Source organism: Cnephaeus nilssonii (assembly GCF_951640355.1).
Source record: "Cnephaeus nilssonii genome assembly, chromosome: 5".
Lineage (NCBI taxonomy): Eukaryota > Metazoa > Chordata > Mammalia > Chiroptera > Vespertilionidae > Cnephaeus > Cnephaeus nilssonii.
Window position 1 is genome coordinate 9792037 of NC_137076.1, and position 13711 is coordinate 9805747.

The window sequence follows — 13711 nt, forward strand, 5'->3', positions numbered from 1 at the left end:
CACCAAGCACAGCTCTGGTCTTTCTAAAGCTCCTGAGTGGGGTCACCAAGTTTGCAGAGTAGAAGAGCCCGTCCCTCAGCAAGGATCAACAATTAGGCAGCTACCCATGAACAAAAAGAGCTCTGGAGAGCTCAGGAGTCCAGCAATGCAGTGGAACAGAATACCTGAGAATAACCTCACAAACAGGAAGGAAGAACAACTCCATTTAGCCAGCATCATCCCAGCCCCCAGACGGATGCTGCTCAACATCAAGAGGGAGCTCCCTGCCCAGAAAGAGTTCTCCTCAATGAGAAAGGAGGAGAGTGGGGTGAGTTACCAGCTTTCCCAGACTTTTGGGGCACCACTCAAAGGACCTACTTCAGTTTCACTCCACTCAGGAATAGGCAAAGCTGAGATGTATAGAGATGGTTGGGAACAAGGAACAAGGGCATGGGCCACCAGTATCAGACACACAGAGGAGCCCAGCAGCTTTCACTGCTAAAGACCCCAATGACCATCACAGCCACCACAATCCTAAAGATTTCATTGCTGAGGTTTTCTCCTCATAGATTTTCATATTCACAGACACCAGATGCTTGAATTCCTCTCCCTCCATCCCTTGTCCTCACTTCCTGGCCTCTGTGACTGTGTGAGTACATAATACTAGCTTAGACCCCTGTGGCTGAATCCTACCACTCTGCACATGCTCAGAGCTAGCTTCTCCAGCTGTGCACAGGTGCCACCAACCTGACTCCTGTTATCAGCCTCCATTGCCATGTGCATGCCTGTTGTGAGACCTTGCCCCCCCTGGGAGTACACACTGACAGCCACGGCCCTGTGACCACTTGTGTACCCACAGTTAGTCCGAATTCTGACTGCTGACCCTTTTCCTCCTCACTACATCAGTATCAGCAACCAGTCCCTGCCACTACACAGGCACCTGCAGCAAGTGTGTTACACCACTAGGTCTGGCCACCACTACTGCTTGCCTTGGTACTAGCCACTGGATCTGGAGATACCACTAAAGGCCCAAACAGCCCTTGTAGCCACTGTGGAACTCCTATAGCAACCTACAAGGACCATGGAGTTATTAATAGCATAGACCCTACCAGCCTGAGCCAATGAACCATCATGTTTCTCCTCAACCCAGACCCAGAGCTGCCACACCCCCCACACTTGGTACCCTACACCACTAGATCCAGGTCACAGCATGCACTCCACCGGCAGGTGAGGGTCTTTCCTTCCTGAAGTTAGGAAATGTGCAGACATCTACACAAGGCTACCAGGATCATGAAGAATCAGGGGAACTTGACACCACTAAAGGAACACAGTAAACTTTCAGAACAACTCCAAAGAAGTGGAAATACATTAATTGCCTGACAAAGAATTCAGAATAATTATTCCAATGATGCCAAGAGAGCTACAATTTAACAAAATCAGGAAAAGTATAAAATGTTCAACAGAGATAGAAAATAAAAAAGAACCAACCAAAATTTGGAGCTAAGTACATGGTCAAATTCAGAATATTCAAATATTATAACATAGTGTGTTAACCACTTAACTCTAGTATACAAGTTAAAGACAAAAGTATAAAAATAGGTATTGCTACAATAATATGTTAATGGCTACACAAAATAAAAAAAATGTGATTGTGCCCGGCCGGTGTTGCTCAGTGGTTGAGCATCAACCCAGGAACCAAGAGGTCACTATTTGATTCCTGGTCAGGGCACATGCCTAGGTTGTGGTCTCCATCCCCAGTGGGGGATGTGCAAGAGGCATCTGATCGATGATGTTTTTTTCTCATTGATGTTTCTCTCTATCTCTCTCTCTTCCTCTCTCTCTAAAAATCAACAAAAACATATTTTTTCAAAAGATATGATTGTGACATCAAAAACATAAAATGTGTGAGAATAAAAGAATAGAGTTTTTGTATGAGATCATAGTTAAGTTGTTATCAACTTAAAACAAATTGTTATATCTATAATATATTTCAAGTTAGCCTCAAGTTACCACAAAACAAAATTCTATAGTAGATACATACAAGATAAAGAGAAGGGGATTGTATTATGCCACTGTAGAAAATCATCAAGAGAAAAATAAAGCAACAAAGGAACTATCAAATAGTCATAAAACAACACAATGGCATAAGTAAGTCCTTACCAATGCAATTGCTTTAAATGTAAATGGGTTAAATTTTTCAGTCAAAGGTGTAGAATGACTGAATGAATAAAAACACAAGCTCTAACTATATGCTGCATATAAGAGATTCACTTCAGCTTTAAGGATAGACATGGACTCAAAGTGAAGGGGTGGAAAAAGTATTCCACCTAAATGGGAAACAAAAGAGAATAGGGGTAGCTAAACTTATGTCAGACAAAATTAACTTTAAGTCAAAATCTGTAGCAAGAGACCATAAAGTCATTATGCAATCATAAAGAGGTCAATTAATAAAGAGATTAATAGCAATTGTAGATATATATGCACCCAACATCAGAGCACCTAAATACATTAATCAAATACTAACAGATCTGAAGAGAGAAACAAATAAGAATACAATAACAGTGAGAGACTTCAGTGCCCCACTTTTAATAGTAGATAGATCATTCAGACAGATAATCAATAAGGAAACATTGGATTTGAATTGAGCTTTAGTCCAAATTACCCTAAAAGAGTATTCCATCCAATAGCAGCAGAATACACATTCTCCTCAAGTATATATGGTAAGTCAAAAAACAAATAGTAGCAAATGTAACAGAATAAAATCACACCAGTTATCTTCTTTTACTACAATGGTATGAAATTAGAAATCAATAGCAGAAGGAAAAACAAAAAATTCACAAATATGTGGAAATTAACACACTCCTGAACAACCTATAGGTCAAAGAAGAAATCAAAAGGGAAATAAAAAATATCTTAAAACAAACTAAAATTGAAACAGTACACCAAAACTTATGTGATACTGCAAAAGCAATTCTAACAAGGAAATTTATAGTGATAAATGTCTACAATAAAAAAGAGAGGTTTCAAATAAACTATATATATATATATATATATATATATATATATATATATATATATACCTCAAGAAGCTAGAAAAAGAATAGATTATGCACAAAATTAGAAGATGGAGGGAGATAACAAAGATCAGAGCAGAAATAAATGAAATAGAAACCAGAAAGACAAAAGATCAATGAAATTAAGAGCTGGGTATTTTTTTTTAAGGTAACAAAATTGACAAATCTTTTAGTAGACTTACCAAGAAAGGAAGAGAGAGGAATCAAATAAAATTATAAATCAAAGAGGAGATACTACACTTGATATCACAGAAAGGATCATAAGAAACTACTATAACAATTATACACTAACAAATTGGACAACCTAGAAGAAATAGATAAATTCTTGAATCATACAACCTATCAAGACTAAATCTTGAAGAAATAGAAAAGCTGAATAGACCAATAACAAGTAAGGGAATTAAATCAGTAATCAGTCTCCTAACAAAGGAAAGCCCAGGTGCAGATGGCTTTACTAGTGAATTTTACCAAACATTTAAAGAAGAATTAACTCCTGTCCTCCTCAAACTCTTCCAAATAATTGAAGAGGAGGGAACCCTTCCAAACTCTTTCTACAAGGCCAGCATTACTCTGATACCAAAGCCAGATAAGGATACAAGACATGAAAACTAAGGCCCACATCCTTGATGAATATAGATGCAAATATTCCAATAAAAATGATCAAATCTAATTCAACAGTACATAAAAGAGATCATACACTATGATCAAGAGGGATTTACCCTTTGGATCCAAGGGTGAGTCAACACATGCAAATTGATAAATGTGACACATTACATTAATAGATTGAAAGATAAAAATCATATGATAATCTCAATAGATGCAGAAAAGTATTTGATAAAATTCAACTCCCTTACATGATAATAACTCTCAACAAATTGGATATAGAAAGAACACACCTCATCATAATGAAGGCCATACATGATAATCCCACAGCTAACATCATACTTAATGGTGAAAGGTTGAAAGCTTTTCCCCTAAGATCAGGAACAAGCCAAGTGTGTCCACCCTCACCACTCTTATTCAACACTAGAGGCCTGGTGCATGAATTTGTGCACAGGTGGGGTCAGGCTGGCCTGCACTGATCTATTGGGGCCGACCTGGCTGGGCTGGCTGAGGGGAGGGGCCACGGGCAGTTGGCCAGCTGGCCTCACCCCTGATGGGGGGCGGGGCTAATCAGGGCGGGGCCAGCCAGAGGAAAGAACCACGGGTAGTTGGCCAGCTGGTCAAACCCCCAGATGAGGGGACAATTTGCATATTAACCTTTTATTATATATGATAGTATTGGAAGTCCTAGCCAGAACAATCAGGCAAAAAAAAAAGAAATGAAAGGCATCAGAATTGGAAAGGAAGAAGTAAAATTGTCTCTTTCCTGATGACAGATCTGGTATATAAAAAGTCCAAAAGACTCCAAAATCAACATACAAAAATCAGTTACATTTCTATAAACTATCTGAAAAAGAAATAAAGAAAACAAGCTCATTTATGATAGCATCTAAAATACTGAAATGCATAGCAATTAATTTATCCAAGGAATTGAAATATCTATACACTAAAAACTATAAGATATTGGTGAAAGAAATTAAAGAAGGCACAAATAAGTGGAAAGATATACTTTGTTTATGGAATAGAAGAGGTAATGTTATTCAAATATTCATACTACCCAAAGCCATCTATAGACTCAATGCAATCCAAAAGAATAAAAAACAATCCTAACATATTTAAGACCATGAATAGACTAAGCAATCTTGAGAAAGAACAAATCTGGAGACATCACACATTCTAATTTTAATTATATTACAAAGCTATACTAATCAAAACAGTATGCTACTAAAATAAAAACAGACATTTACTGAATCAGAATTGAGAGCCTAGAAATAAACCCATGCACATATGTGGTCAACGTGTATTTTATAAGGGAGCCAAGAATACTTAAAGAGGAAAGGGTAGCTTTGGGAAGGGACAGGAGTGGGGAGGAGGGGCATCAATGGGGAAATAAAGGGGTCATCTGTAATACTTTCAACAATAAAGATAAATTTTTAAAAATATTTGGTGTTGGGTAAACTGAACATTCACATGCAGAAGAATGAAATGGGACCCCTATTCTACACATCTCATGAAAGTTAACTTGAAATGGATTAAGGTCTTAAAATAAGATCTGAAACCATAAAACCAATTGCAAAGGCAACAACAACAAAAATCAACAAATGGGACTATATTAAATTTAAAAATATCTGCACAGCAAAAGAAATAAAAGACAACCTATAGATTGGAAGAAATAGTTTCAAGACATATATTGGGTAAGGAGTTAATATTCAAAACCTTTAAGGAACTCATTCAACTCAATAGCTGATAAAACAAATAATCAAATTTAGAATGGGCAAAGGATATGAATAGACATTTTTTCCAAAGACCTATAAATGGTCAAGTACCTGAAAGAATGCTCAGTGTCACTGATCATCAGGGAAATGCAAATCAAAACCACAATGAGATGTCAGTTCACACCTGTTAGAATGGCCATTATCATAAAGGTAACAAGTGTTGGCAAGGATGTGGAGACAAGCGAACCCTTGTGCACTGTTGGTGGAAATGTGAATTGGTTAAGTCACTATGGAAAATAGTATGGAGGTTCCTTTAAAAATTAAAAATAGAGCTACCAGCCCTGACCTGTTTGGCTCAGTGAATAGAGCATCGGCCTGGGGACTGAAGGGTCCTGGATTCGATTCCAGTCAAGAGCATGTACCTTGGTTGCAGGCACATCCCCAGTAGGGGGTGTGCAGGAGGCAGCTGATCGATGTTTCTCTCTCATCGATGTTTCTAACTCTGTATCCATCTTCCTTCCTCTCTGTAAAAAATCAATAAAATATATTTTTTTAAAAATAGAGCTACCATATGACCCAGCAGTCCTCCTCCTGGGTATATATCCAAAGAAAATGAAAGAGATCAAGGAGATACCTGCATTCTCATGTTCATTGTAGCATTTTTCACAATGGACATGGAAACAACCTGCATGTCCATCTATGGACAACTAATTGATAAAGAAATATGGTACATATGTACAATGGAATATTATTCAGACTTTACTAGTATAAAAAAGGAAATCCTATCATTTGTGACAACATGGATGAAACTGAGGAACATTACACTAAGTGAAATAAGCCAGACACAGAAAGACAAATATAACATGACCTCACTTATCCTATATAATAAAAGCCTAATATGCTAAGTGTCCTGTCAACTGGTCGGCCATTCAACCAATCAAAGTATTATATGCTAATGATATGCTAAGGCCACTCAACCTCTCGCTATGACGTGCACTGACCACCAGGGGGCAGACGCTCAGACCAGTAAGTTAGCTTGCTGCTGGGGTCCGGCCAATTGGGACTGGGCAAGAAGGGCTGGACTTGCCCTGGAGCCCTCCCACGGTCCCTCTCCAGCTGGCCAACCTCCCGCATCCCTCCCCGGCCCTGATCATGCACCAGTGGGGTCCCTCAGCCTGGCCTGCACCCTCTCGCAATCCAGGACCCCTCAGGGGATGTTGGAGAGCCGATTTCAGCCTGATCCCACAGGCCAGGCCGAGGGACCCCACTGGTGCACAAATTCGTGCACCGGGCCTCTAGTATATATATAAAATATAAAACAGTCAAACTCATAGAAGCAAAGTAGAATGGTGATTGCCGGAGGCTGGGGGAGGGGGACATGGGAAGTAATGGTCAAAGTGTACAAAATTTCAGTTATGCAAGATAAATAAGTTCTGGAAATCCACTACACAGCATAGTGCCCATAGCTAACAACACTCTATTGTATGCTTAAAATTAACTGCAAGAATTAATTTTATGTTCTGTTCTTAACATAAAATAATGACCCTGGCCAGTGTTGCTCAGTGGTTAGAACGTTGGCCCTCACAGCAAAAGGTCGAAGGTTTGATTCCTGCTCAAGGGCTTGCAGGTTTGATCCCCCAATCCTGGTTGGGGTGTGTGCAGGATGCAACCAATCTCTCTCTCTCTGCCTACCTCCCTGCCTTCCTTCCACTCTCTAAAAAGCAATGGAAAAAATATCCTTGGGTGAAGTTTTTTTTTTAATGGTAATAATAAAGGGGATGGGAGTAAACTTTGAGAGGTAATGGACATGCTTATGGTCTTGATTGTGGTGATGGTTTCACAAGTGTATACTGATTCCCATACTCATGGAGTTACATACATTAAACATGTGCAGCTTTTCACATGTGGATAACACCTCAATAAAGTAGTTTTTAAACAGCAAAACACACCCCTGAATGAGTCTTAAGTATGTGATCTAAAGGAAATATATCTGCAGGTTGACACAGTGGGGGGCCCAATGTGAAACCACTGGTTTATAGATACTGGACCAAAAAATCAAAGTGTGGGAGCTGGACAATGGGGCTGTGACCAAGCATGGTCAAGGGGAGGGCAGGGCCATATGGAGGTGGTGGTTGGGGGGTTCTGAGCCAGTTATTGAGGGGAGAATCAGAGTTTACCTGATGGCCAAGCTGAGGGCTAGGTCAATTCAGGGGCAGGGAGGCCCGGCTGTGCACCCCATGTAGGAAGGCCAGGCTGTCCCAGAGTCTGGAGTGACATGTGTGAGCTGGGGGCAGGGAAGGCAGGCAGAGAGCCTTGGATGTCGGAGTGCAGTGCAGCCTGAATCCTGATGGAGACGGGTCCAGAAAGAAGCACCAGGGTGGTCTTATAAACAGGCAGCAGTTCAGTTGCTGTGGAGTCTGGGCTGGTGACAGATGTGGATAAAAGGATATACAGTGGGGTGCAGGGGCACAGGCTCCATCTATGGTACCCCCTGCCAGGCAACGTGAAGCCCACGGTGGTCTGAGCCTGCATTTTCCAAGGAAAGCTGGAATTCCAGTTTTGAAACAAGAAATCTGATCATTTCGAGTATTGGGTTCACAACTTTGGAAACACTGTTTGGGGTAAACTGAGCAGTTCTGTGGGCAGAGTCAGCCCTGACGGACAGTTTTTATCTTTGCCTTGGACTTGGGGCTCCTGAGGGTGGGGTGGCACTGGTTTATATTTGGTAAATCTTGGTGTCCCCCTGGGGCCACACAGAGGCTCATAGTGTACTTCAGTTCCTTCAGGCTATTTTGGACAGTTTGGCCTTACAAGCCCCGGGTTGGAAGATGGGGGTGGGAATGACGTCGACAGAGTCCCTTCCCCAGCCAGGGCTCAGCACAGTCCAGTGGCTCTGGCCTTAGTGACTAGAAGTGAAGACTCTGGGCAAATGGTGCCCCTACGGCCCGTCCATGGCCTTCCCAGCCCAGCACCTCGCTCTGCCAGGTGGGAGATTCTGCCCTCTGGGACCCTCCTCGCTGCTCCCCCACCTTGTCTGTTGTGCTCTGGGAATCTGAACCATCTCATCTTTGCCCTGCAGGCTGGCCTGATTCGAATGGAGGAGGAGGAGTTCTTTATCGAGCCCCTGGAGAAGGGGCTGGCAGCGAAGGAGGCTGAGCAGGGTCGTGTGCATGTGATATATCGCCGGCCATCCAACTCCAGGCTCCCTTCTCTCGGGGTGCCACAGGCCCTGGACACAGGTAAGGCTGCTGCGGGTGGGCAGGCTGTGTGGTAAGCCCTGGATGTCCACCCTGAGGGACCCAGGCACCCCTTCCTCAAGCCAGGTCCCAGGCTCAGGCTGAGCCCTGCACAGTGGGGGAGTATAGGGGCAGGGCCCTCTGCTCTGGGTGTATGTGGGCCACCACCTGCAGGTCTGGGGCCTCCACAGAGGACAGTAAAAGCTGCCTCAGAGTCCTCCTTTTTCTGCCCAAGGGCATGCCTGTGTCAAGAAGCAAAGGAGGCCCAAGTCCTGAACCCATGTCTGTGACCCTGTGCCTGCTGCCCCCAAACAGCCTCTGTCCCCCGCCTGTTTGCTGTCCACTTTCCCTGCCAGGGTGGCTGCTCCTCCTGGCTGGTTTCAGAGAAAGCCCTGAGTGCTCTGCAAGGAGAGGGAAGTGCACCACGAAGGCCCTCCCAGCAGCCTCACCAGCCTGTGCAGATGTACATGGTTTTGTCTTTTTCAACATAGAACCTTCTGGGCCCAGGAGTGTGGAAGGAGCTGTGGGGCAGGCATGTTGACAGGAGGCCAGACTCACTGACCAGCCCAAACCTTTCCAGCATTTTCAGGATCTCAGGTCATGGATTACAGTGAGGCCAGGCCTCAGCCTGAGGTCCTAGATCCCTGGCTAGTGGCAGGTGGCAGCAGGCACAGAGGCCTGGGTCTTGGGTCAGGCACATCTGCATGTTAAAGTGAGCCTCAGAGGCCCCGCCGGGCTAGCCCACCTGGGCTGTGATTTGCAGAGACTCTCCTCACCCCGAGCAGTCCTGGCTCATTTATCTTAGATCTGTGACTTCCCAGCTTGACAGATAAATTGGGTGCAGCCCGGCAGGGCACCATTCTAATTTCAAGAAGTGGTGTCACATATCTTTGCAAAGGAATTGCTCCCTCGGGAAGCCTAGCACTGTCTGGAGCCGATCAATACTCTGGGGGTCCCTTGGTCCCGGTGATAAATCGCTGTCTGCCTGGGCTGTGAACAGCAGGGCCTCGCTGCCCACTTCCCCCAGCCTCAGCCCCTCCTGCCTCTTTCCCGCCCTTGAGCTTCTCTGCAGGGGGAGGAATGAAGAATAACCCCGCAGGGTGTGGCTGGGAGAGATAATGGGGCAGGAGAAGTACCTCAGACCAGGGACCACCAAGACCTTGGCCTTGTTCCTTGACGGCTTGCTGCTCTCTGGCAAGTTTGGGCCTCTGTCTTGTCACCTGTCCCATGGGGCTAGAAAAGCCTGTATCTCAAAGAGCTGAGGGCCTGGAACTTTGTGCTTTGGACCTGGAGCTTCTGGGCTGGCCTCTACTGGTGGTGCCTAGAGTCTGGCTCATGCTGGGTGAGGGGCTGCCAGGTACCTTAGGTGAATTTCCAATCCCACATTCCATGTGGTGCTTGTCGTCCTGACCATGACAGCCCTCCACCGTGGCCTGGCTGGCCTTGCATTATTAGCTGTGCTTCTGTTGGTCTTTGGGCATCTTCTGTTAAATCTTCCCCTGTCCACCTACTTTGGTGAGAGCTTGGAATTCAGAACTTAAGAAATTTCAAACTCAGAATAAGCCCAGAAACCACTGGCTTTGAAGATGCTGGGAAAGGCCAATTACACCATTTGGAGACTGAGGCTGTGCTGGAAGGGGGCAGGGGGAGCCTGTCCCAGGCTGAGCTCTGGGCCTCAGCCCTGGGCTATGGGTGTGTAGGCTGTAGGCCACAGGTCTAGGGCCAACTCCCCTTTCCTTTATGTCCCTGCCCAATGTCAGCATGACCTTGTGTGGGTGACTTGGTTGACAGAAAGCATATTTTTCGCTGAATGTGCTTAATTGTTCACACTTGGCCTAGAGCTGAGGCCTATTCACTGGTTGGAGGGGGTCAGATCACATTATGTTGGGCTGGGCTAAGGGCCCGGGGTGACATCAGATGGTTTGGACCCGCTCACCATCAGCCTGGGCCCAGTTAGGGCCCACAGTACAGCGGGGACAAATGGAAAAGCAGTGACTTTGGCTGGGTACATCTGCTCCTTCCCCTTTCCTGCAAGAGAATATGGAGTCCAGGACCTCTGTGTATGTGCACGGTAGGGGATCCTTTCTCCTGGTGAATTCTGATGGGGATCCTGACATCAATGTAGCTTTGCCTAAAGCAAGCAGGAAGCTTCCAACCTCCCCCCGCCCCTCCCCATTCCCCTTAGCTACTACTGGAAGCACATTTGAACCCTGCCCCCAGCCATTTCTCTATGGGCAGTGGGTGTGATGGGTCCCTGGGCCTGCTGGTCTGGCTGGAGGTGGGGCGGGGTGGGTGTTTCCCATGGCTCCTCCAGCATGCCGAGATACATTGCCCTGTTTTCCCTGAGCAGCCAGCAGGCTTCCTGGAGTGTCTCAAGGCCTCACTAATAGTCTCCATCACCTGAGGTTAGTTGCAGGGTTTCAGATTGCCCACAGAAACAGGTGGGGAAAGAAGGTTTTAACATGTCTTCAAGGACTTGGCCAACGCCGAGTGTGCACTTCGCAGCTTAGTGCCACCAGGGTCGTTCTTGGGTCCTGAAAGGGAGGGTATAGGACTCAGTGATGGCGAACCTATGACACGCGTGTCAGCACTGACACGCGTAGCCATTTCTGATGACACGCAGCCGCATGCCGAGGATGAAACATTTGCTGCTCCTGAGGATGAAACATTTGCGACTAGAGTCTTGGAGTTAGTTTTTTCCTCAGAGTGACACACTACCCGAGTTATGCTCAGTTTTTTGGCGAAGTTTGACACACCAAGCTCAAAAGGTTGCCCATCACTGCCAGGGGGCTGAGGGAAGGGGAAAGGACTCCTCCCTCCTCACTGGCCTTGCAGGTGTGGCAAAGCTGCTCTGCTGCACTCGGCTGAGTCCGGGAGCCTAGCCAGGGCAGAAGGGCAGAACTCGGAGGCCAGGGAGCTAGGGTGGCCTTTAGCGGAGGGGCCTCTCTCAGGCACCGGAAGTCCCATTCTCTGTCCCCCCAGAGCCAGCCCTGTGCCCCCAGGGCAGTATGTTGGGGATAGGGGTGCTGTATAGCATTGGCATCTCTGGTGTGTGTGTGTGTGTGTGTGTGTGTGTGTGTGTGTGTGTGTGTGTTTGCACCTGCCCACATACTTGCACAGGGGTCCACTCCAAGTTCTGCGCTCCTGCCTGAGCCCTGCCCCAGTTGCCATCTGTCAACCCATTGTTTGGGGTTGTTGAGGGGAAGCCATGGGCTGGTAGGAGGGAAGAGAAGCCCTAGCCTATTGATCCTGGCATATCCCTGCCCTCCTAGTCTCAGCCTACTTCAACATACCACCACCAACCAGGTGGTTTCAAACAGCAGCAGTTTATTCTCTCGCAGCTCTGAAGGGCAGAAGTTTGAAATGAATGTTACTGGGCTGAAATCAAGGTGTTGGCAGGGCCACGCTCCTTCCAGGGGCCCTGTGGAGGAATCCATGCCTCGCCATCCCCAGCTCCTGGTGGCGGCTGGCTTCCCTTGGCTTGTGGCCACATCACTCTGATCTCTGTCTCTGTGGCCACATTGCCTCCTCCTCTTCTGTGTGTGTGTGAGTCTCCCTGCTGTCAGAGTGCATGTGATTGCATCCACCCAGATCATACAGGGCGATATCCCCATCACAAGATCCATAATCTAATTATATCTGCAAAGTCTTTTTTTTTGTCATATATGGTAATATTCATAGGTCCCAAGAATTGGGACCTTGTCGCCGAAACCGGTTTGGCTCAGTGGATAGAGCGTCGGCCTGCGGACTGAAAGGTCCCAGGTTCGATTCCGGTCAAGGGCATGTACCTTGGTTGCGAGCATATCCCTGGTAGGGGGTGTGCAAGAGGCAGCTGGTCGATGTTTCTCTCTCATCGATGTTTCTACCTCTCTATCTCTCTCCTTTCCTCTCTGTAAAAATATATTAAAAAAAAAAAAAAGAATTGGGACCTTGTATGTTGGAGGGCCACCATTCAGCTTATACAGGGAGTGAATCAGTGCTCCCCTGTAGGGTGGCTATGCAGTGAAGGGGTGCACATCTGTCAGGGGTGATGCTTGAGGCCTCGCTCACTTCTCGGGATAATGCTCAGGCATAGCCCAGGCAGGCCCCTTGGCCTTCTGCCTCTGCTGGACCCTCATCCAGGCTGTGGGGCCCAGAGAGGCTGGGCTGGGCTGGGCTGTGACTGGGTTGTGCTGTGGTTAGGCTGATCCCAAGGCCATGTGCACAGAGTAGACTGTTGCCTCCAAATGCCTGGCTGTCACGCGGGAGGGGCTTTGAACTTGGGGAGGGAAAGATCCCTGGGTTCTGTGCTGGGCACGTGGTCTCTCTGTCAGGCACACAGTGACTTTTCGGAAAGTCCTGCCATCCCAAGACAAGGGCTGCAAGTTCAGAAGCCTGCAGGGCCCAGCAGGCAGTGCCAATGAGGATGGCTCCAGGGGCCAAAAAATAATAATAATAATAATTACACCACCCTTGGCCTGGCTTTTGTTTCTCTGCTTTTGACATAGATGTGGACACAGAGTCTGTCTCTGCTAAAAGAGGAGCAGCAACAGGAATGCAGCAGCACGTGGCCTCTGCCTGGCCTCACCAGGGTGCAGGGCAGAGCAAAGACCCTTACTGGGCTTCTGATGGTGACCTGGAGGGAGTGTGGGCGTGGGGCAGTGATCCTCTTACTGCCAAGAGAATCTAGACATTAAAATTTTATGTGAACTCTCCAGATTTTCAAATGTTGATTCAAATTTCTGAAAGGCACCCTATGGGCCCACTAAAAACAGCCCCATTGGCCACCTGTGCTTGTGAGATACAGCAGCCAAGTGTCCTCTGGACCCTCTGGGGTTGCTCTTCTGGGCCTTGGAACAGAGCTGGGGCTGTCAGCTCCTGCTGGGCAGGTGGCTCTGGGTCCCTAGAACTGCCTCTGGGCCACTGTGCCCTCCCACTCCACCTTACCCTGAGCCCTGGCTGAAGGAAGAGCAGTCAGGCAGCTCAGTGCCCGTGACCTTGGCTGACTCCTCCTGGAAGCAGCCAGTGCCAAGCCTCTGCCCACTGCCATCAGGCTGTGGCATCCTCCCCGGTGGGCAGAGTTGGTATGTCACCTACCCTGAGGAGTGCCTTCCCTGCCACTGCC

The 13711-nt window shown here is 46.7% G+C and overlaps 1 protein-coding gene across 1 annotated transcript in view; it reads left to right on the forward strand.

Annotated features, from left to right (window-relative positions):
• ADAMTS2 (ADAM metallopeptidase with thrombospondin type 1 motif 2) overlaps nt 1-13711 on the forward strand; it is a 262993-nt gene that overhangs the window by 85563 nt on the left and 163719 nt on the right. The window contains exon 3 of the mRNA XM_079771375.1: nt 8451-8610. Coding sequence (XP_079627501.1) covers nt 8451-8610 — 160 coding nt within the window. The remainder of the gene's footprint in view (nt 1-8450; nt 8611-13711) is intronic.